Source organism: Anas platyrhynchos, chromosome 9 (assembly GCF_047663525.1).
Source record: "Anas platyrhynchos isolate ZD024472 breed Pekin duck chromosome 9, IASCAAS_PekinDuck_T2T, whole genome shotgun sequence".
Lineage (NCBI taxonomy): Eukaryota > Metazoa > Chordata > Aves > Anseriformes > Anatidae > Anas > Anas platyrhynchos.
In genome coordinates this window covers 10,150,394-10,173,950 of record NC_092595.1, presented here as the reverse complement: position 1 = coordinate 10,173,950, position 23,557 = coordinate 10,150,394, and the positions used below count along the sequence as shown (strand labels likewise).

Sequence of the window (23,557 nt, the reverse complement as noted above, 5' to 3'; positions counted from 1 at the left end):
GCTATGTGGAAAGCTTCTGACACTCGTTATGGGCTTTGAACTGCTGCTTTTAATCTAGCTTCTTTCTTTCTAATCAGTTACTGCCTTAAAAGGTAAAAGAGGCTTTTCTGACAGGTCAGGAGATCATAATGGGTGGTTTGGGGTTAAAAGTTTGTAGGTTTATATTGCTAGAAAGACTTCTACTTCAACTGAAGCCATGTTGTTACTGTTTTATGATGACTCAACTTGCATGTGCTTCTCTCTAGATTGTCCGACATGGTGGCAGCTTGGGTTTGGGTCTTGCTGCCATGGGGACGGCACGTCAAGATGTGTACGATTTGCTGAAAACAAATCTATACCAAGATGATGCAGTGACAGGTAAATGTTCAGCTTTCAAAGCAGATAACCATCTGAGGCCTTATCAGGCATCTGTTTTTTTTTTCTAAGCCTTCTGTTAGCAGCATAGATCAATTTTCTGGGTTGCCTTAGCTGTGTTTTATTAGCTAACCTTTTCCTGATCAGCATGGTTCTTTAGTTATGTGGTAGTAATGGTCAGAGGTCCTGTCAGGACTGGTCTTTGGCACTGTTCCAATTGTTAGTAAGATACGGTAGGTCTGTAAACAGTCTCTTATTTTTGCTCTGTTCTTAACTTCGTCATATGTTTTTTGTTTAGTGTAGTTGATCTCCAGAGCCATGTGCCCTTTTTTTTGACTGAGAAGCTTCTGAAGGGCTACTGCTGCATAGCCTGGGGTTTGCAGGAAAATTATCTCAGCAGCTGTTAGCCCATGAAGAGAAATTTGAACTTGGAGGGGAAGGGCACTAACTCATGGCTGGTGGGTTATCTTTACAAGCACAATTGTCTGTGAATACTGAGGTTGCTGAGTATGGTGATGTTGAAGTGACCTGTTGGCCTCTATCCTGTGTGGTTCTCTAGATGTAATATTTACTGCTTTTAGGAGCTGAGTTTGCTGGATTTTGTTTTCCTGTGCTGTGCAGGTGAAGCAGCTGGCCTGGCACTGGGACTGGTTATGCTGGGATCTAAAAATGCTCAGGCAATTGAGGACATGGTCGGCTACGCACAGGAAACCCAGCATGAAAAGATTTTGCGAGGCCTTGCTGTTGGAATTGCTCTGGTGATGTACGGGAGAATGGAGGAGGCAGATGCTCTCATTGAGAGTCTCTGCAGAGATAAGGTGAGTTTAGCTGTGTCTTAAGCCCAGGTCCTTTTGTTATACAGGTGATCCCCTGTTCTTTTCTGAAAATTCAAGCTGTGGTGGGTTGGCTATTTCATTCCATGGAGGTTCTTACATAGAATTAAAGTGGGTGTGTTTCACACATTGCTTTGTCCTGATCAAAAATACAGGAACAATGGTGCTTAGTCTTAATATTTCCTTTGTGTGATACCCAGCCTCTGTAACAGAACACCAAAGAGCAGAACAGGATGTAATGGTTAAAAACAGATGAGGCTGACTGTAGATGGTTCATTCATGAGGATCTAATAGTGTTCAAAAGCAAATAATGAATATGAAGCAGAGTAACGCATCTACCTGATACTCTTTGGCATCTGTGTCATAGCAACTTTCTGGCCCACTGAAATAGGTAGATGACATTTCCTGCTTTGGGAATGGTTCTGTTATTCATCCATAATAAACAATAAAGCACAGAGGCTGCCTGCCTGCAGCTTACAAGACCAAGAGTGGAACAGATTTGTATTTGGAATTACTGAGTCTGATAGGATATATGTTAAATATTGACACTTTCTTTTCCAGGATCCGATTCTCCGTCGTTCTGGCATGTACACAGTTGCTATGGCATACTGTGGCTCAGGGAACAACAAGGCTATCAGACGCCTGCTGCATGTGGCTGTAAGTACTGGGGTCTTAGGAACGCATAGTAAGACATTAGTGGTGAGAGAGTAAGCACATTGCTTTGGCAGGCTTTGCGTCTACAGTGTTAATGTTCTGGTCCAAATCAGAGAAAGTAAAGTGATGAAAGCTTTCTTTAATACTGGGAGTAGAAATAGTAGGTTCTTCTTCTGGTATTAGAATAAGTAGACATACAGGTAGAGAAATCTGGTATCACAAAAAGGAATCTATTAAAAAAATAAAACTTCATTCTCAGGTAATTGGTAATGAGTTTGCAGTGAATGGTCTGCATAATGATGGGCTGGAGGAAAAAAAACAACTTAAGCCTTAAAAGATGGGGTCTGCCTCCTCTTTGATAGGTTTGCAGTCACAGTATGTGAACCAAAGCAAAGCTGTTTCAGCTAAGGTTTACCATGATTGTTACCTTCCTTTCTGTATACATCTGTCTTCCTGATTGACCTGTGTGCCTGACAACTCATCCAAAATGTTGCAGAGTCCTCAAGTGTTATAACTATTTTCTGAATATCGTGTTTTCCACCTTGTAGGTAAGTGATGTGAACGATGATGTGAGGCGTGCAGCTGTTGAGTCGCTTGGTTTCATTTTATTCAGGTACAGTATCTTTTTTGGTCACTTCCACAGCTTTTGATTTGGTGCCTGTTCTTTTCAGGAAATGTGCGCTATTGCTGGCATTGAATAACTCAATTGCTAGCTGAGTGAAGGTTAAAAAATATCAAAAAATTGAGAATTAAAACTGGTTCCGAAATAGGAACCTTCTCAAATGTTCAGTAGATGCTTAATGAGCCTTTTAGCAGGTTTCCAGACTTCCGACTTCATCTAACTCTAGTCAAACAATTAAGATGACAAACAGAATGAAAAATTAATATTTGCAAGATTGAGAGTTGATTAAAAATTAAATATACAGTGCTTGTGCCAGGCATCCTAAAAGCTGTGCTGATCAGACAAACATGCCTACCTAATTGCTATAATGTTCCTGGAGATTGTGACTTGGTAAAACTAACATGAAGAAGGATGCTGAAATAGCCTGCATTTTTTGCTGTTGTTTTTTAAACATCCCCTGTTAAACCCTGACAGGTTACTGGGCTTACATTGTGGTAATGGCAGCCCCACTACAAACTGATTTTGATGTTTGCTTTGATTGTCTAAAGTAAAAATCTGTCAGCGCACTGGTATTTTTGTAGTAGTGCTCTACGGTTCCCTAGGTAAGAAGTTGTGTGGGTTTTTTTGTATGTGTATCTGGGAGAGAGGGGAGGTTGTCTTGGGTTTTTGATCAGATTAGGGGAATTGGAAAGCTCCCCAGGTACTAAACCTTGTCTTTATCTGTTAATACAGGGATTTGCATAGGCTGAGCATTGAGCCAAGCAGTAGCCTTTGAGTATGTCTGAGAGGTGGTAGTGCGTACTGGGGTCCAGGGCTGTAATTTTCAATGGATATCTTCTAAAATCTTTGTTTGTGTTCTCTTTGGGTTAGTAGCAGTACATACATTCTTCTGAAAAAAAACAAGATAGTAACAGGTGCTTAAAGATGGTTTTGAAAAAACAGGTTATTGATGCCACCAGACAATTTGTCATTAACCAAGTTGTTTCTCATGTAGAAGTTACTCCATTCTGTTTTATCTGAAGCATATTCTGGTTGAAATTTAATGTATTTTACAAGCAGAATTAATTCTTTTTGTGGTCAGCAGGCGTCTCTCAAGAGCTTCTGCTTGGTTTTGTGAGCCCAGATCATTCCTCTGTGTCTCTCCTGAAGCCAAAGGGTCTGTTAAACTGACTTCTACATCTGTGTACAGAAGGAAAATTCCACGCAGGCCTTCCATAGTTTCAGGAATCTTTTTTGTCCAAACAGGTTGCGACAAAGCACTTTTGATCTCTGAATCAATACCATTGTTCTTTTCAACAAATGCAAGACATAACTGGACATGTATAGCTTCCTACCAAAATAAGAAGCTGTCTGGACTTTGAGCTCCACCATTTACCAAGTAGTGGCATTTTGTTGGAGCACTGAGTGCCTGTCTGCTTCTTCAGGTTTTCTCTGTAAATGAACGAGGAAAGCAGGGCCTTAGGTAGTTAAAATCTAGCCAGGTACGTGGAAATCTGAAACCTCATCTTACCCCTGTCCTGTTCTGTTTGCACATACAGCATTATGCTATGTCTACATAAGTTGCCCTAAGGTATGAATTTTACAAGATAGTTCTGGGCCTGTTCTCTTCACGGTCAGCAATGAGGAAATAAATGGCAGTAACTTTTGACTCTTAAAGCTGCTCCACAGTGATTCAGATCTTATCCTACCTCTTTTCTTCCTGTTATGGAGGGGTACGGTCCAAAACCTTCTTGCATAACAGGGAGAAATATTTCCTTGTAAATTCAATTCCAGTGTCCACATTGGTTGGTAGAAGAGGTCTAAAACTTTGGTCTGAAGTAGTAAAGGTCTAAAACTAAAAGTTGGATGAGTGCTTGCCTGGACGTGTGAATGTCTGTAGACGTGGTGCTCTAGGAGCAGCGCAGTAGCAACCATGAGAGAATACATTATGTTCATATAGCACAAAGCTAGCTTCTTTTTTCTGTTCTTGGGCTCCGTAAAGCTTTCCAGGGGTTCGTGTATATGGAATTAAAGCTTACTTGACAGCAGTCTTGCTTTACTTGATCCTGACTACTCAGAAGCAGTCACAGATCTGTAGACTGGGCATCAAAACCAAAGCTCTAGGACTTGGTGTACCTTTTTTTCTGTCTTTGGTTAGTGCCATACAAAAAACAGGCACTGGGTATATATCTTGTGACTGAGCATTTTCATGCCACTATATTAAATTATAAGAAAATGCTCTTGTGCAAGACACTTGCTTTAAAACTGACTCCTCCTTTCTTCTTCCTTATAGTTTGTAAGACTGTCAAAATAACATCGCATAAAAACCTAAGACTTAACTTCTTCTCTTTTTCAAAAATGACTGCCTCTTAGAGGAGACACACTTAAGTAAAATATTATTTTTAAATGGTATGGAGACACGGATAAAGCTTGCAGTATTTGGGGATGACAGTGCAGATGACACGGCTGTACAAAATTATGTAGTGAAATAGCAAGAAGAGAAGTGATGTAATGACTTGGATAGTGTAATGTGCCTTTGTTCTCCCAGCTCTGCCACTTGTGCCAGTAGATTGTTGTGATCATAGACTACAAATTTTACTTTATTACTGATGCTTATATATTAATCCTTCTTCCTATGAAAGTGGTTTATAAAATATTTAGCATGGCTGCTGAAAAACAACATTAAATATGCTTGTGATTTCTGGTCAGCCTTTTTTTTTATTATTATTATGAGATAGAAAACGCTGGTGTTTTACTTGATAAAAATGGATTTTTTTTAGTCTCAATTTTTACTACTTTAGATCATGAAATGATGTTTATTTCAGATTGAGATGTGATTGATCTATGCAGTCAGCTTTATTTTTAAATTGTTACGCGTTAGGGCAATGAAGCGGTGTTTCTAAATACCTATAGGTTATAGATGAAACGAGGAGCTAGAAGCTCTGTGGATAAAATACCAATTAGGTAGAAGGTTTCAATGTGGACAGTGCTTGAAAGCATGAACTGAAAAGGTTTAATTGCTCTGATAGCAGATGTTAAGCCCAGGGGAATAAGAAATACAGAGAAGCAGGACCTTACTGCTTCTCTGAGTATTACAACAAAGCTCCCTGAGGCACAGGGGTTATGGGATGCTGCTGCCTTAGTGCAGCCTTGTTAGTTCCTTGCTAGGAAAAAGCTAAAGGCACGAGAGGGAATAATGCAGCCTCTAGCAAGTCCCAAAAGGAAGGTGTAGTACCAGCCGCTGGGTGTTGGCTGCCCAAACGTGGAGCACTGCATGTGGTTTACCTTCAGTTCATTGGTGTAGGATGAAGCAAGCAAAACAGAAATGTTTCCTGCTTTTGTGTTCATTGGGTTTACATAGTCTTTGATATTTTAAAAAACACATTTGTTTTAAAGCAAATGCAGATCAGGTGCTTGTATTTTGTTCAAGTAAGACTTGGAGAATCTGTCTTGTTCAACTACTGCAGCGTACCTTTACCCAGCTCTTGGGACCTGAATATGAGCCGAACAGTCAGTCTAACTTGTGAACTTCTTCAGTGCATTAATTGTGAAGAAGAGGCATGTAGTGTAACATATCCACTTGTTAATTCTTGTGTAGAAAAGATTTAAAGATTTTTGTTTACTCTCCAACCCATTTCATTGTCATCATCCTCAGTCTTGGTGGAGGAGAATAAGGAGCCCCTTTCAATGACAGGCTAAAAGTAACAGAAATCTTTTTCATAACTAGAGGAAGCTGTAGACTTTCACTGAAGTCTTTCTGGATTTGAAAATGTCTCCTTTATCTGCAGATCTGAAACTTGAAAGAAAGCTGTGTAGGACATGATGTCTTGGTCTTCACTTACCAAACCGTAGTGACCTGGAGAAATTCCTTAGCGTTTCTGGAAAAAACTAATCTAACTTCTAAGGAAAATTGTAGGTGTAGAATCAGATTGCACAAATACTTTGTTTCAAATAGTATAGAAAGAGATCTTGCATTAACACTTTACCTGCTATTTTATCATTGTTCTAGACTATTTGTATGCATGAGATTTTATTTACTTGAGAAACCAGGGCTCAGAGCCTTGGACCACTTGAGTGCTTTTGAAAATCTCAGTATTTTAACTTTCCACTGTAAACTGGAATACCTGTGCAGATAAGTAAATTAATGATTGGCTTAAACCTGAGGTAGTTCTTTCAGTTTTGCTTATATCCTACTCAAAACTCAAAAATATTCCTTCAGGAAGTCATTCTCTCCTTATGGCCTAAAAATACTACCCACATTGCCTATAGTAAGCTTACTGAAGTTTTTCAGATCACAAAATTCTTAAGTTTCCTTTAAAACTACTGTTCAAGCGAAGTTTCAGATTAAGTCATCAAAAATGCTGAGATGCCTTGAGCCATTAGGTTAAGTTGATTAATGTTATTTTTCTATGGCAAAGTCTTCCTGTTGGATTTTATTAGGGAATATTGATGTGCATCTAACAGAATAAAAGGCTCATCTGTTGTGCAGAGTTTAATGAATTTGCAAATGAAATGCATTGCTGTCGCCTGTCCAGAGCATTTGTAAAGAGGATCCTTTGGAGAACAAAAAGCTTGTTAGTTTTGAGAGAATTATATTGTTTTTCAGGGCTTGGAAAGGGCTTGAATATCTGGGTGCTTGGACTCTTATATGTAGCTAGAGAAATTATGTTTGACATGAATTATTAAAAGTAATAATTTTAATAAAAAAGGACATTTCAGCAAGCCATCTTTCCTATTTTTTCACTAGTTTCCCATTTAAAAAATAAGCAAAACTGCTGCTTCTGTTCTGCAAGGCAAAAGCCTCTCTCTTTGCAGCTGGAGAAAACAGCTCCTCACAGGAACTGACACTGACATTAAGCACCATGAAGCCAAATGCCAAAGCAAAAATATGGAAATCAATTCTCTACTGACTGTTGTTTTTGCCGTGTTGATGGTTACCTAAAGAGCCAAAGGGGAAGCGAAACAACAGAGTGCTTCTTAGCAACAGTACATGAGCATCTTTATGAATCTGGTGAAGGAACTCTAATGCTTCGTGGTGGTATCAAGTATGTCCTAAGAACTGGACAGAACTCTGGGACTCCTGGTTCTAGCTTTTAATGCACAAAGCCAGAAAAGCTCTGGCGAGCAGCCTCTGTTTTTGGGCTCTGTTGTCCCAGGTTGCTCAGTATGCCCTTTCCAGGCTTATTGTGCTTGCACTTCTGTACCTTTTAAGGCTGATGTTACATAGGACAGCCTACAAAAAGATGAAGGGAACAATGCTTTTGCTTTCTCAAAGCAGCTTGCAGTGCTGTGGATTTTTCCACAAGAAATCAATGTAGGAAAATGTTATCTGTGAAGAAATCCGTGTGCCTCTTGTCTTGTTAGTGAGCAGCATTATAGTATTAGTGACCGGCTTTTCGGCATCAGTCTGTTTTCTCAGTGCCTTGACTTCTGTTTAACACTGGGTTATTTTTTTTAACTGAATTTTGATGCATTAGTATGGCCAGATGTAATGCAGTTGGGAGCAGTTTTGCACATGGAGAAGATGAGATGAGGAATGAATGATTTTTTTTCTGGCTGCCTGAAAGTTTTCTGACAGAATCTTTACTGAAGGTTTGAGTCTTGCAGAACCATGGATGGCTGGGGACTGGTTTCCTAAAATGTGTTTTATATCCCCATAGTCGAGATTAGTTGAAATAGGCTTAAAGGTTGGTTTTGCTTGTTTGTTTTTGTGGTGTGTAGTTTTTTACAATATTCCCTTTACTTGAATTTGAAGGCACTTATCCTGTTAGCCTTCAAATTCTGTTATTTTTCTCTTAGTAAGACTCTTGAGGTGGATAGGTCCATGTCTGTGCTTTATTTTTTGTTTAATTAGATAGGCAGTCAGAACATTGGTTATCTCCTAATGTATTTTAAATAATTGACAGAAGAACAGCATCAACAAAATACTTGACCATTGTTCTTCGAAAATTTCTTCTCAGAGTGGTTGCATGTTACAGATCAGCTTTAACTTTTGTCTTTGTTCTCTAGTAGTTTAAAAGGGAGTGAAATCTACCCGATCACAAGTTTCTGTAATAATGAGGAAAACTCAACTAAGTACTCTGTGAGTTATTTCCTGTAGTATATAGGGGGCATAGAGCTGGTCAGGTGGCTGGCTTGGCATGGGCTCAATTCTTAAAGAACTGAGAACATTTCACTCCAGAGAAAAGAATGTTGAGTTTTCTGACCAAGTCTTTTTTTGGTAAAAACGGGGAGTGCGTGACCCCTAAAGGTCTTGTGTTCTGCTAACAAGTGACTGCAAATCTTTTATCGATGATAACTTACAGTGCTATCTTTATGTAGGAATCTCAAAGCTATAAAAATACTCTCTTTTCAGAACCAGCATTTAAAAATACATATTTGTGCAAATGAGTGTAACATGATGGTAGTGAATGTAGTCTTTATCCCATCTCACTCATCATGAACATATTGTCCTTAGTTACCATATAACCAATTTGTGCTTCCTTACAGTAGCTTGCAGTGACCCTTTTCGTTTTTCACCATGTCTTGCTAATGAAGGCAATGTCTTTGTTCATACTTGTTCTTGTAGATACAGTTTCCAAAACAAGAACTCTTCTGTACGTTGTGTTTTTATTTCATAGTTCTGCATCTTCATCTTTCTTCTCCCTCTGCCTGTATACTTTACAGGCTTGTTGCCTGAATTCTCAGCTTGTTTGTTTTGTAAAAGAGAAATTGCTTGTGCATTAACATTTAGCATGTTAAATTGGATGTGCATGTTCTCTAGCTGATACGTTTCTGTGCACAGAGAATTTTTTTTTTTTTGGTAGGAAGGCTAGACTTTTGGTTAGTCACTAGTCCTTTTGAGGTTTATGTCTCAATTTAGCTATTGCTGCTGACTAAATTCAGTAACTGGAACCTGGTGACCTTCTATTTCTGGTTATTAAAATTGAGAAACGTGTGTGCTGGCTTGACATAGTACATTTTTGCTGGGTGAGACCTTTTCAGGGTTTTTTGTTCCTTGGAGTCCAACTGTAAGTTATAAAGAGTCTTTGGTATCGTTCTCTAGGGAACGCTTGAAGCAAATTACTTCTGCTGTCGTTGCTCACTGGAGATTGATGGTTGTACAAGAACAGGGTCACCCAGAAGATGACTAAGCTACCTCTTGCTCTTTCCAGATGCTGGTAGCCATCTGTGGTGTTTCCGCTGGAAAGATAAAAATTGCTGCTGATGGTGGGATTGTTAATCCAGTGGTTTTCTTCCCAGGTTTAAGATATCCCTCCCGTTGTTCTTGTAATAACACACTAAATAGTGTTTGTTTTTTGAGCTCAATAGTACATTTGCTGGGGAGGAGGGAGGACAGCTGCAAGATTTCAACAAGCAATCCTCACAATTCTTCTTTCCTGCTGCTTCTGCCAACTTCTGGAGAGATCGAGATTTTTTTGAGAAACTGGGTGGACTGGGAGCTGTTGCCACTGAGATCAGCAGATGGGGCCAGTGTGTCTTTCTGAAAGGCAGGGTTTCCTTCTCATCTATCTGGCCTTCCCCTTCTTCCTATTCAAGTGTGGTGATCTTAGCACAAGAAGTTGTCTTTATTATCAGAAATGAGGGATTTTAAATTGGAGGTTTATCTTCATTCTGAAAGTAGATGATTACTGCTTATTGTATGAAAGTTTTTTTTTGTTTAATCTGCAAAGATTTATTAAGAAGCAGGAGAGTTTTCAAAGATGACTGCATTTTACTCTGGCTGCTGGGAAATAACCCCTCAAGTACTGTGCCCATTTGACACTTTTTTCTCTTCCTTATGAAGGCTGGTTCCTGCATTTCAAATAATGCTTGTAATCTTTTTTTTTGGTCTTTGATCACAATGTCTATAGACATGATTACACTTCTACCTGGTACCAGTACTCGTGCTTTAGTGTAAGTGGAATACGGATGTGTGAAGATTTCAGCTAAATGCCTGGAAGTTTGGGGGTTGTGGTGTTTGTTTTGTTTTTTGTTTTTTTTTTTATTACTACTCTGTCTCCCTTAAGAGCTTTTAAGTAATCTAGGTTTTATTAAAGGCTTTTGATCCTCAAATATTTTTAGATATAGTCATCTGCCAAAGCTATAACAAAGCAGCAATTCTGGCTTTTAACTACAGGATCCTGTTGAACAGATTTTGATTACTCAAAGGGTATAAGAGCAGTTAAGAGCTTATTCTAACTTTCAGTGGCTAGTGACTATTTCCAAAAAGGGTAGGAAGGAGCAAAATTACTGTAAGTACCACAAAAGTATTTTTAATACTTTCTCCTGGAACACGCTGGTATTTGTTACATCAGGCTCTGTTTCGAAGTTGCATATGTTTTAAATTAAATATATATAAATAAATGTTGGAAGGACATGTTATCTTTAGTACTTTCTGTTCTGTGGATAAAAAAACTAAGCTTTCTGCTGTACATAATTTAAGTGTGTAACTAAAGAGCTCTGAAAGCATTAAAAATGAAAACAAAGCTTGGGTTGAAAATTCTGCTGTAAATGGAAACTACAGGGGAAAAAATGGTGACCTGGCTGCTTACTGTCAGAACTCCAGTACTTTGGGGAAATCTGATTTCCCTTCCCAAAGGGGATACGGTCTGGGACTGTCAGAAGCTCCTGACTTCTTAGAGGATAATCTTAGCTTGTCTGGATTGTGAAAAGCAATTCTTTCTATGAATTTTGTGTTCTCATGGAAGATTAGATTTACCAGTGTTGTGGTTAAGAGAGTGCAGGATGGGACCTGTGGTCGTACAGCATTAATTAGTCCAATGAAATGCTTCTGAGATAAGCTGAGCAGTTAATGTATACAGGTCTAGATACTGCCCTCATCCCTGCTGCCTTTTGGGAATGCAATTGGCAGATCACAGACAGCTTTTACTGAAGTTCTAAAAGCTACAAAAAGGAACTTTGCTCATATAAATTAAAGGGATGTTCCAGGTACTGCCTGTCCTGTTTTACATATGATCGTTCATGCGGTATTGCCCTGTTTTAGTTAGACGCTCTCACTTTCTTAGTATGAAAAGAAGAAAGGCTATTTTTTTTTGTGACAAATTTGCTAATGCCAAGCTTGTTTGTATGTGAGAGTAATGGTGATGAAATTCAGGTGGGTAAGAGATTCTGGCTTCCCTACAGTAAAACCACAGGGATAATTTCCACACATGGATTATTTATTTATTTTTGTCACCTTGTTAACAAAGGGTTTTACTGTTTGTGGAATGTGAATAGGCACTTTATGGTCTCTGGAGCTAGTGATTTTTCTTGTGGTACCCCCAATACAGAGGAAAAAAAAATCTCATAATTGAGTGTGCAGTCCCATCAGTGGAACTGCAGGAGGCAGTGCAGTGAGCATGTGTGCTGTTTTGTTTGCCCAGAGTAAACCATCGTAGGTTTAAATCAAGAGACTGTAGATGATGAGAACTGAAGTTAGATACTCACATTGATTTAGCTTTTATTTATTTCCCTTTTTCTTTAGGATACAGTTTTGCAATAGTCATTGTTTATCACGGAATGGGAGGCGAAGATTTCTTATAAATTTATAAGATATTGCTTGCATAAATAAAACAATAGTATTTATGACCTCTTATAGCACAGTTACCTAGAATAATACAGACAGTAATCCTATGATATGGACATGGCTGCCATTCCACTATACATAGCTTACTTGTTCTTCTGTTTTATCAACTTCATTTTCTGTGAGCAGCAACGTGTCCAGCAGAATGGCTGATGATGCTTGGATAGGTGAATTCCTCAGCCTCATTGGGCTCTGGTACATTATGGGGTTAATCCCGTTTCTCATCCCGTGCATAACAAAGAGCTTGGAATTTTCTGTCACAGAATTCCTGAAAGAGATCCTGCTGGAACACTTCCGAAGGATCTTGGCAGGCTTTGTGGTCCCATAGTTGCAAGTGATATACCTGCTGAAAGCCTCCCTAAATGTTTTGTTGAAGAGTGTGTAGACAAGAGGGTTCACTCCCGAGGAAATGTATCCTATCCAAACAAATATCTCCATGAGCTTTTGAAAAACTTCCTTGTTGCAGGAGTTGCACAGGACTGAACTTATGTTAGTTATGAAGAACGGGCACCACATCAGCAAGAAAAGAAAAAATACAATCCCAAGAACTTTTGATGCCCTTTGTTCATTGGTTATGGTTTGCATAGACTTCCTCCCAATTGTAGATGTTCTGCAGATGGGCATATCGTTGGACAAAGTCTTGTCCTTTCTGGAGCCGTTTAGCATGGCCACCTTTTCTGGTGAGTAGGAAGGTGTTGTGTCACGCTGAAAAACCGTGGACACCGTTGACCAAGTCAAACGTTGAGGTGGCTTGTTGATCAAGTAGGCCTTCTTGCGTAGCACTTGGATTGTCAGAAAATAAGTGACTATCATGATAGCTAGGGGAATAAAGAATGCAGCCACTGATCCATATAGAATAAAGTCATGAAAACGATCGGGCGTCAGAAGACACGTGATGTTTGTAGAGTTTCCATTTCCATCTTCAATGCCTCTGATAGGAACTGGGATAGCAATACCTAGAGGAGAAAAAACAAATATTTCAGTATATGGTGGTTGCTTGCCTTCTCCTTTCTTGGGTCTGAAGCCTCAGGGTCTCTAAAGAATTCCTGAACTCGGGAGTAGGCACAAGGGTTACAGAGAAAACATGAGTTGAGGGCCTCACGTGGGTAATTGGGAAAATAGTACTTTGTGAGACTTGGCAAGCTCAGCTTTAACAGAATGCCCTTTTAACGAGATTGGGACTAACCCTTAGAGGTTGAGGAAGCAGTATGAGGTTGCCAACTTCTCAAGTGTAAAACACATGAATTGCTTTGACTCTAGTCACTGCAATTAGTATGGCTTTTCCTCCCTTGAAATGAGTTTCCCTAATGCTCTTCACCTCCTTCCCTCTCCCTCTGCCCCCCTTTTTTTGAGGTAACCATTGTACTTCTTGAAGGCTGGTTCTGTAAATACTTAAAACTTGTCTTTCCCTCTTATCTTAATGACATCAAGTGATTGGATACAGCTGATTTTTTCACCCTGCTTGACTGTGGTATATACAAGTAGTTAAATAGATGCCAGAATTATGCAGTGTGTGTATTTGAGATGGATTTGTTGTTTAAAGTCTCTTGGATATTTAAGAGTGTTTAAATGAGGCTAGCTAGCGAGCTCTGTAATTCACTGCTCATTTAAAAAAATTTAAAAAAATGTTAGCAGTCTTGTCTTTTAAATGATTTTTTTTATAACCACTAAATTACAGTCAGCACTTCATTTGCCAGCAGTCTGACATTACAATGAAAACAGCAGGTTCCTTGCTGTCTGGTAGACGTTATTTGTGCTATGTTTCCTGATACCACTTAAAAATGTAGGTATTTACTGCAGTCCTCTGCTACTCTGCTTACTGAGGTTGGTCGGGGGCAGCAAGCAGTGAAATGGTTTCCCCTTCAACCACTTGACCCCTTTCTTAAGTGGAGGCACACCTTCAGATAGAGCAAATGCTTAAAACAAGGGTTGAATGAAATTAACCTTTGATTTGGAGAAATTTGGCTCAGCTGCAGGGTACTTTCATGTTAGATAAAAAGCAATGAAAAGTACAGCACTGATTAATAACAATACATCGGGTATTAAAAGGTCAGCTTGTAAGTGTGTTGTCTCATTAACAGTTTCCTTTTTTGTGATAAAATAGAAATATGTCTTTTCTCCTGTCATCGTCATAGCTCTTCCAGAATTTTGTTCAAGTTGAAATTTCTGGGTTTAGGCACGTATGTCTAAGTCAAGAAGATGGATGTACCTATTCTTGTATGCGTCATTGGCCTTAAGTAATCCGGAATAATTTTGTTCTTCCTCTTGCATACAGAGCACAACAGCACTATGCTTGTGGCTGCCTGCTATGCATTTTAGTTACTTGAATTCAATGTTTTCACCTCCTAGCTCATTGAAAAGACTTTTGTAAGCATTGAAAGCAAGCAATGTGCTACATACACAACAAAGAGAAGCTAATATCATAAGTGTTTATACATTTGCATCCTTTATATCAACAGTTTGTTTTGGTGGTTTGTTTTTTTTTTTTGTTTTGTTTTGTTTTTTGGCTTAAAGGTAGCCTTTCTGTATGATACATTGCCAGTGCATCTCAGTTTTCAGTGTGAATGTTGCCAGCTGCTCACTTATCTTTTATTCTTGGTGCAAGTAATTAACCTTTTCAAAATTTGTTTCATGAGATGATTGTAAGTAAGGCACTGGCTTTTAACAGCATATACTCAAGGCTTAAAATTATGTTTGGGACAGAATACTAGATTGTTTCCACAGAAACATGAAATCTTGCTTTCCCAGGAGACATGCTAGCCATGCAGACGTTGTCTTCTGACTTCTGGGACCATAAAGAAGTGTGATGATTAGGCCTGCTCGGTGCTTGACCTTTCTAGTAAGCTTGATAAGGAGCAGCTATCCAGGCAGGTTTTTGATGTAGCTACACATGATCCAAGTGGTAGACTTAGACCAGCCCAGGTGTTACGGTCTGCAAACCATATAGTACTTCGTCAAATTTGTCTTTGTGCCCAGCTTACACCTATTTTTTTGGAAATGAGAAGCTTCTGTATTGCTTTTCCAGTTTCCGAGCCTCACATACCTATTGAAATGAGCCAAACGATGATGATTTTGATGATTGTTGTAGCCCATGAGTTGTACTGGCTAGCCTGGATTGGCTTTTTAATCGCAATATAGCGGTCTAGTGAGATGGCACAGAGGTGCATGATGGAAGCTGTGGAAAAGAGGACATCAAGGAACAGCCAGATAGGACACAAGGCAGCTGGAAGAGGCCAGGCATTATCTGAAAGAGAACAGAAAACTCATTAGAATCTTTTCTTGAGAGAGTGTTTTTGGTGTGTAGTGTTTTGTTTTTTTTTTTCCCCTCCTTGGTATCAGTACCCTTGAAGTTCATAATTCTGCAGAAACATTTTAAATGACTTTTTTCAGCTATGTATTTCTGTTAATCCTGTGATTCAAGATTGTATTAAATGCAGGAGGTAGCAGGTCATAATCAATGTATTAGTCAGTCACTGCAGAGCCATGTTTGGATCTTGAAATTAGTGGTAATCTTGAAAGCCTAGTTGTGCAGAAACTAGAAAGAAGCAGGGCTCTTCTGACGAGATATTTTATAAACATCGAGGTGCTTTCTTGTACTTTTTTTTTCCAAGAAGGATGATACGAATTCTTAATTTTTAATCCTGTTTCTGACAGCAGTTACCTGTCTCTCATGTTAATCTTCATAGCAAATGTATGGTCTGTCAACTGCATTGGGTCCAAGCTAAAAGTTTTGTAATGTTCAGGTTGCAAAAGGCTGGTATTCTGATGGTATTGACTGATTTGCTTAAATTCTCCCTCCTTATAAAACTCAGCAGTGCTTGATCAGTAGGTTCATTAAAAGTACTGTCAGAGAACTTGGTTCTTTGTTGAATAATGACTAAGGAAAAAAAAAAGATATTTGTGACAAATGAAATTTGGTTTTAATCTCCTTATTCTGAATGTTGGGATGTTGCAATGCTTGATCCTGTCAGTGTGGTGATGGTGCAGCAGTTTGACATTAAAACATTTTTTCATAATGTGACTGGTAGATAGAAACAGCGTATTGCTACCTTGGCTTGAGTAATAAGCCCCAGAAAACAGAAAATGGTATAAAGACAGTATGTACTTTTCTGCATTGCTGCCCATGTTTGGAAACCTTTCCTGTTAGATAGAGAACAGGTCAATGAAGCGTTACGCTGGATGTCACCCGTCCCCAAAGCAGGGCACTCCAGGTGAGGATGGTGTAGAAAATGAGGCAAAAAGGAAGAGGGGTGGTCTAGTTTCAAATCAGTAACCATTGAATTTTAATATCTAGCTGCGTATTTCCAAGAGTAGATATTTTAATTGAAATATGCTTCCAAAATGTCAAAGTTATGAGAAAGTCATAATTAGTATATTTTGAAATAGTTGCTCGTGTTCATGATTTCTATCTACACTTTTAACTGGCAGTGAAGTGCGTTACCTTTCTGAACAACAAGATAAAGGAAATCAAAACGTTTTGTGGCTCACACAACCAGAAAGCAAGCCAGAATAAAAAAGAAAAACAGTTAAATAATTGATTTGATGGGTTTTAAATGTTCTTGCTCACTCCAGAAGAGTAGAACTATTTGTTGGCTTACATGATGAGTGATTAGTTGAGATAAAATATGAATAATGGAAAGCGTATTCTACATCCTGAAGGACACACGGATAACACTGCTAGATTTCAAATGAGGAGCTAACACTTCTGTTCAGAGTGCTTACGTGCTGCTCCCTGGATTATAACTGCTTTGCTTTCTGGAGAATGGCAGCATAAAAAACTCCTTCCATTTGCAGTTAATTTGCCTTTTGCAAAAGAAATTCCTCAAATACAACAGAAAGTGTTTTTCTTAAGTATAGATGTATTGAAACAGCTACCTGACACAGAGCAACTTTGAGTTGTAGGGCGTTAGTTGGGAAGTACAACTGAAGAGAGAAAGCTTTTTCCTTTTTTTCTTTTGAACTGCATGCAGAATGCAGTAAGGTTCTGCATTCGTGGCTATAGCATTATGTACTGTTATATTCGTGTGTATGAGGTGATTTTATCCATACAAAATCAGAGTAGGTGGTAAATGCTAATGAGTTCATGAATATGGTTATTAATTAAACATATAGTGAAACCCTGATACCTGTAAGTCATGAAGAATCACCTAGTCATCTGGGATTCATATTTGACTTTGTTTCATTGTACACGTGTTAGAAGCTCTGTGCCTAGCCCTGAACATACTGTTCCAGGCTATGATTTTGTGCTTTCCTCATGTATATTATTGTTTGTCTGTTCTGTTAGTTCGGGAGTAGGGAAGAAGCAGAACATTAGTTTCACCTCAGAACCTCGAAGGCATGTCTGACTCTAAAGAACAAACAAGCAGTCGTGTTTTTCCACTTTATAATTTAGGCTGAAGGTAAAATGGGTGAGTCCTGTCAGAACAGTCCATACGGAGTTGCTAACAGGTCGTGCTTAGTTTGGATTGTTGGAAGTTCGGATTCTCCTATTACAGATCCACACTTCTAGAGGAAAAAAACAAAGTATTAAATGGTTTACTCTGCTGGGATTCTCCACCTTTTTTTTTTTTTTTCGTGTGGAATTGAAATGAGGATTTTAACAACTAGTGGATTCAATTTATTTATTTATTCAAATGCTTGTGTTAGCTGACAAATGTGCTGGCTTGAAAACCTGTTTGCTTTCTCTAGCTGTTGGGTGCTATAAGATAAAAAGATAGTCCTTACAATCCTGGTCTCAGACCCTCCTAAATGCAGCAGTGCTGCTGTTGTGCGTTATTTTCCTTATTTCTAGTTAATACAAGATCAAATTAAGGTTTCTCTTGCACCTTAAGAGAAGTAAGATGAGCTTTTAACAACTGTCTGCTCTTGTTTAATAGAATCTTTATTTCCAGAAAGATTTATTGATAGGAAATACCTTGGAAATGTGTAATCCTCAAAACAAAGTACAGTATAGAAGAGCTGCTCTTGCTGTAAGCCAAAAGCTTTTTTTGAAGGCTTGGGAGAAAGCACCTATTGTGTGCATGCATAGGCATGATTGAGAGATCTTTAAACAGACTTGGAAATTGTTCTTTTGCTATAGGGGCTCCTGAAATGTGTTGCTTGTAAGTGATTTTGTTACAGGAGTCATTTTGTTGCTGTTAGACAACAATGTTTTCACCAAGAAGGAAATCTGATGCTTTAATCGCCAACTGAGCTAAGCCTAGGCTTTAATCTTCAATTTGATGTGTGCGTGTTTGTGGTCTGTGTGTTTGTTGTTCACCCTCGTGGCAGCATTCGGCTTTGGGGACTTCTAGGCCTGGGGTTTCTGGGCTGCTGCCTTGTTTTCGCACTCCCATGGCTGCTTGCCTTTATTTCTCCGCTCCAATTGTAGTGTCAGCAGTGGTTTTTCACTGTTGTGCCATTTTTTGACTTTAACCTAGGTATTCTTTTTATAAAGTTGCTTTGTTGGAAATAAACCCTGGTTTTATTATTTATTTTTAGATTTGAGATATTGGGAAGTAGCCATCAATGAAATAAGTCCTTGTTTCCACAAGCAAGAAGGAAAGGTTTGCCGTGGTTCAAAATCAATAATGGGGAAAGATGGTCAGAAACCTTTTGACAGGTCTCAAAAATTAGGGTTGGCAGCCTGGGACACACAGCTTTACCTTCTGATTTTTAAGTGGATGTACGTGAGAATCGAGTATATAATTTAGAAGGTAGCACATACCCTGTCTGCAAGTAAACCACTGCCTATGAAGGCATGGACAACAGACTTTTTCCTGCTGCAGGCTTTGTAAATTAGAGGCTCCTTCTTAAGAATTTGCTAATTTCGCCATCTGATAAATAGCAACGTTTTTGTTTTGCTTTGGTATTTCTTTGGTAGTTCTGTGTGTTTATAAATTTTGGTAACTTCTGAAAGCTAGATTTCAGAGAATGCAATTATTTCCTAACACGCCTGCCTTTTTGTGGAAGAAATGAGAAGAATTTAGTAACCAATAAAAACAATGAACTGTTTGTATATTCTGCAACTCGTATTCTTAAATCAAAATCGCAGTGTATATTCAGACTGGAGAACATCTTAGTCACTGCTGGGAAGAAGAAATCTGCTGCTCATGGTATTATACCTGTGAGTTGGTTACAGATTTATTTTTTTTTTGAAAGAGCAGCTGCTTATCACAGTGACAGCCTATTTCTGAAGGTTTTCCTTTAAGCCTATCGTCAGGGCATGAAGCCAATAGCTGTAGTAGACTTTGAATTTGAACATTGTGACATTAATTTTTTTCTAAAATCATTTAACGTGACCGCATTTTAGTTCACACCTTTTTCCTCAAATATTTTCCACATAATTAAATATCAGTCTCATCTGAAGCATAATATTTGTATTCCGTATCTAAAAACTGCACACAGCTATTTCATTATAACAGAAACATTCCTGTGTGAAAGTGCCAGGAGGCCAGACTTAATTGGCTTTCTGACTATCAATTATTATTCTATGTTCAAGCAGTTATCTGGATAATGTAGCTTCAAGATTTAGACTTGTTCTGTACTCAGAAGTATGTTCTTGCTTCATTCCAGTAACTCCTTATGTTTTGCTCATGCTTTGGGCTTCTGTAAACACCTCAGCATCTTCTGCCAGTTGGTAAAGAGGCAAAGCAGCTTTTCTGGTCGGGAGCCAGAGAGAAATGCAAGATAGCAGTGGCTGAAACTGAAACGTGAAGGGCTGGTCACAATCTCATTTAGTTAATTGTCACTAATTTTACTGCTTTCTGGTATATTTCCTGCACTGTGAAAGATGCTTTTGTTTGTAAGATTCCTAGCATGCTTTAAACTGTTGTAACCAGGGTTTTGCACTGGATTAATTGAGAGATTAAGGAGCAATAGTCTCTCTATAAAGTTAAAAAGAAAGGGAGTTACTAGTTGCGCAAAATTTAAAAAGAAAAGAAAGAAACCACCCACACCTTCACAAAGCCCAGAACCTGCCCTCACTTTTTATTGGTTGTTAGTCAAATACTGGTTCTTTTTATCTTAATTAATAATTTTATTGTTTCTTCTCATTAGTGCAGTCTTTGGCAGGAGCTAAGCACTTTCCGTATCTGTGTATTAGGACATGTATACAGAAGTTTTTCACCTGTACACGTGCACATGTGCGCATACATTACATCAATTTTTTTTGGAGGCAGTGGTATTTTTTCAAGGTAGAAATCACAGTTCTGGTTATATACATTCATTTATCTTTATAAGAAACTGTTGCTTGAAATAAATAAAAATAAATCTGCCTATTTTATGATATCAACCCTGAATTCTTCCCTCCAATTCATAGCCTGTTAAGGGTGAAACAGTCTGTAATATACAGAAATTCAGTGTCCTTTAATGAATAAACACATTTGTTAATAAAGTGTTACCAGTCTTCTGCAGCAAAGCTACTGATGCACTTTCTGAAATAAAGTTTATAGTTGTTTGCTTGTTGCTTAGGCAACTTCTAGAGATATAGCAAAGGAAACATGAACTCCTGCAGCCTTTTGTTATCTAGAGCCCAGTGGTATCTGTATCTTAAAGATAATTCTGTAAATCCTTAAACTTTTTGAAAAAATGATATCAGATTGCATTTCAAATTGTCAAAACAACATCAGGTTGCATTTTAAATTGTCTATTCTAGTGTCATACAGGTGGGAAAAAATATTCTTAAAGAAACTTCAGGAGTAAAAAAAAAAAAAAAAGACTTTTCCATGCAGCTGTTTCTGATTGGGTGTCAAAAGTAATATTTGAAATAAAGCTGGGCATGAGAAAATATGAAAAAGTCATTCTTCTTCTGTAATGACTAAGTAGAAAGAAAATGTCACACCCGATGTATAATCATATAAAATATTATATTCCCTGTGAACCAGACTGAATGGTGAATCTGAGTCTTGAAGATCAGGTACATGGATGCATTGAGGCTGCTGTGGCTTGACAGATGAATTAATTCTATGGGACACTTTACAAACCATTTTTCCTAGGGCAGGAGAAAATCACTTTCCCTGAAACTGAGACTGGTAAAACTTGACATTGATGCTTCCAGGAACCATCTCTGACTGCTCACGGAGTATGGAATTGATATCAAGATAAAAAGAGGTGGCTCTTAATCCCAGAGAGTTAAAAACTGTTCAGTTTAGTTATTTTAGCCCAGATCACTTAGTGTCACATTTCTAAGAGGAGACTGACTGCAACTAGTGTAATACCCAGTAGAACAGATCTCAACATTGTGCTGAAGTTATTAAAAACAATGATCAACTGCACAAATGTTCCCATGTCCCTGTCTGATTTAGTTCTAAGTCTCAGGTGCTTTTTGGATGGCTTATTTCAAATCAACATAGTGGGTATACTTTCCATAAAGACATTAGCCTATATTACAGTTAGAGGAAGGAAAGATTTTGGAGCCCTTATCCGAGTGATTTTTAAAATCCTAATAGTGGAAAGCAAACAAATTTTCTGTTTAAATTAGACTTAGAAGTTTGTGCCCAGGATGCTTGCCTGATGAAACAAACGCACTGTACTTACCAAACAATATTATGAGAAGGGCAATCGGCATCACAAACAGTCCCACGAGCAAATCTGCCACTGCCAAGGATGTTAAAAAGTAGTTGGTAGCATATTGCAACTTTTTCTCCAGAGACACGGCCAGGATAACGAGAATGTTCCCCCCGATGGTGGGGATGATCACCAGCAGGAACAGCAAAGCCGCCCAACGCACTTTGTTCCCTTGCTCATCATTCGGGTAGTTCTCTTTGGGTTCTCCTGTTACTGAGAGGGGTGACAAAGATCCGTTGTCAGCTCCAGACCCGTTCAAGAAATGTAAAGGATGGGACATGTTTGTTTCCAGCAGAATATATTCAGGAGCCGTATTTTGGGCAGAAATTGTGTACGGTGTAAGACTTCACTGCGCCTCTCTGGTCCAGGATGGTCCTGAAGAAAGGCCAGCATGGTCAGTATGGTGAACTGGTCATCTGCTATTTTGAGCCACAGTAACCATGTCAGAGCTGGTATCCAAATTTTTTTTTTTATCCTGTGCGTTGCTGAGCGCAGTTCTTAAAAATGAAAGTCTTGTTTTGTGTCCATCTCTGCCAGCTCAGGTTCGGTGGTCCGGTCTCCCCTTTAGAGTGAGGTTCGGCTTTCAGACGATCACACGAGAGAATTCAATAGCTGAGAAAAGTAAGCAGTGCATTAGCTCCAGTCTTTTACTGCTGTAGGGGAAAAAAAAAAAAAAGTGATAAGATGAATTTGGATGCCAAACGGTTCCCTCTAGCTATAGAGTCCGTAGATTTGCTCTTTCTAAGTACAAACTGATGCAAAGACAGATGCTCGCGTTGTGTGTATGCAACTCCTCCTCTCCCCAGTGTCTAGTCTCCAGCAGCGTGTGCGTAGGCAGACGGCAGTTCCCATATTTCCCCTTATTAAGAATCCTATTTCTCCACAGAGGGTCACCCCAAAAATATCTTCAGAAATGATGTATGAGGCTTCGGTTTTAATGTCTACAGTTCCTAATTTATCAGGTGAGGGTCAGGAAGCTGTAGACAATAAAACACTGGTGACAGTCTCAAGGGGACAGTAAAGATTTATGGAACTGAGACATCTAAATTTACCCATTACTTGAAGGGGGAGTGAGTAAACCTCCTTTTGTTTTTGTAATCTGAGCAGGGCTTTTATTAAGCACAGCCTTTTCTCTCTCTCTCTCTCTCTCTCAACTCTGCTGAAGACTTAACGCTTACATTTCCCTGTTCAAGCAGACTCTAAGCCAGTTGTCATGTCGATAAGCTGAACACACTCGGGTACTGGCAAGATTTGATGTGCTGTAATTTTCAGGTGAAGAAAGCCTTACCTTTTTCTCTTGGATTTGAGTAGAGTTCACTTTATATCCAGGACGATCCTTTGTAAATTGTTCTTCTTTTTCATCACGTGATGGATTTTAAGATACTTTTCACTGTTTTCTAGAAAGCAAGTTGTTCATTTGTTTTTGTTTCTTGTTCTTTTCTGAACTGTCTCTCTTTGCCTGTTTTTGTTTAGCACTTATGTTTCTTTTCACACCGAGATTAAGAATTTCTCTTTTGGGAAAACTATCTTCCTCATCCAGGTATTTTCTCCAGCTCTTGAATGGAGGAAAAAAAGTGTTCTTGCTGCATTTAAGAAAGATAAAAGTAAGATTCTTTTTTTTCTGCCCTTCCATTCTTTTGATGATTTTATTTAAGTAGTTAGCACAGTCTCAGTGCGATTTTCTTTGTTCGTTAGGAAAACTTGCAGTCCGCTGCTACTGCTGTTTGCTGATTGATTCATTCCGGTGGATCCAGCTCCGTGCCTGAAAGCAGGGAAATAAATGAGTGGGGGCTCAGCTGGAAAAAAGCCAGAGAGGGTTAATTGATTGAGCGCTCCAGTACTCTAATGTATGCTCCTTGTAGCTCTATCAGGATGTGCAGACCCTGCAAAGAACCCTTCCTGCTGGACTATTGGAACTACACGCAGGATAGCGTGTGTGCATACACGCGCTCGCGCTCTCCCTCAGCTCTCTCTGCTTGGAAGCAGTTAACCCTAAAAAGTTCT

The 23,557-nt window shown here is 38.8% G+C and overlaps 2 protein-coding genes and 1 long non-coding RNA gene across 4 annotated transcripts in view; 2 read left to right on the top strand and 1 right to left on the bottom strand.

Moving 5' to 3' along the window:
- PSMD1 (proteasome 26S subunit, non-ATPase 1) overlaps positions 1-23,557 on the top strand; it is a 70,991-nt gene that overhangs the window by 14,034 nt on the left and 33,400 nt on the right. Inside the window, exons 13-16 of the mRNA XM_027464001.3 lie at positions 246-357; positions 976-1,172; positions 1,749-1,844; positions 2,390-2,454. Coding sequence (XP_027319802.1) covers positions 246-357; positions 976-1,172; positions 1,749-1,844; positions 2,390-2,454 — 470 coding nt within the window. The remainder of the gene's footprint in view (positions 1-245; positions 358-975; positions 1,173-1,748; positions 1,845-2,389; positions 2,455-23,557) is intronic.
- HTR2B (5-hydroxytryptamine receptor 2B) lies at positions 11,873-23,255 on the bottom strand. 2 transcript variants are annotated; one of them, XM_005010343.6, is made up of 4 exons: positions 22,842-23,255; positions 21,524-22,206; positions 15,051-15,251; positions 11,873-12,963 (listed from the first exon to the last, which is right to left on the bottom strand). In XM_005010343.6, the coding sequence occupies exons 2-4, from the start codon at positions 21,831-21,833 to the stop codon at positions 12,083-12,085; spliced, it is 1,392 nt and encodes a 463-aa protein (XP_005010400.4). In that variant the 5' UTR covers positions 21,834-22,206; positions 22,842-23,255; the 3' UTR covers positions 11,873-12,082. The 2 variants fall into 2 exon arrangements, with proteins under 2 accessions (XP_005010400.4, XP_071898344.1); XM_072042243.1 differs by lacking the exon at positions 22,842-23,255 and having other exon boundaries at positions 21,524-22,368.
- On the top strand, positions 22,703-23,387 carry LOC140003163 (uncharacterized). Its single transcript, XR_011811259.1, has 3 exons — positions 22,703-22,825; positions 23,094-23,157; positions 23,249-23,387. It is a non-coding gene; the product is annotated as an uncharacterized lncRNA (long non-coding RNA).

Bases quoted from the DNA above. Each gene is read 5' to 3' on its own strand.
- HTR2B (XM_005010343.6), bottom strand. From the start codon at position 21,833: ATGTCCCATCCTTTACATTTCTTGAACGGGTCTGGAGCTGACAACGGA. The intron at 15,252-21,523 runs GTAAGTACAGTG...GTTCTCTTTCAG, and splicing joins CCTTCTCATAATATTGTTTG to ATAATGCCTGGCCTCTTCCA. The intron at 12,964-15,050 runs GTATGTGAGGCT...TTTCTCCTCTAG, and splicing joins CGTTTGGCTCATTTCAATAG to GTATTGCTATCCCAGTTCCT.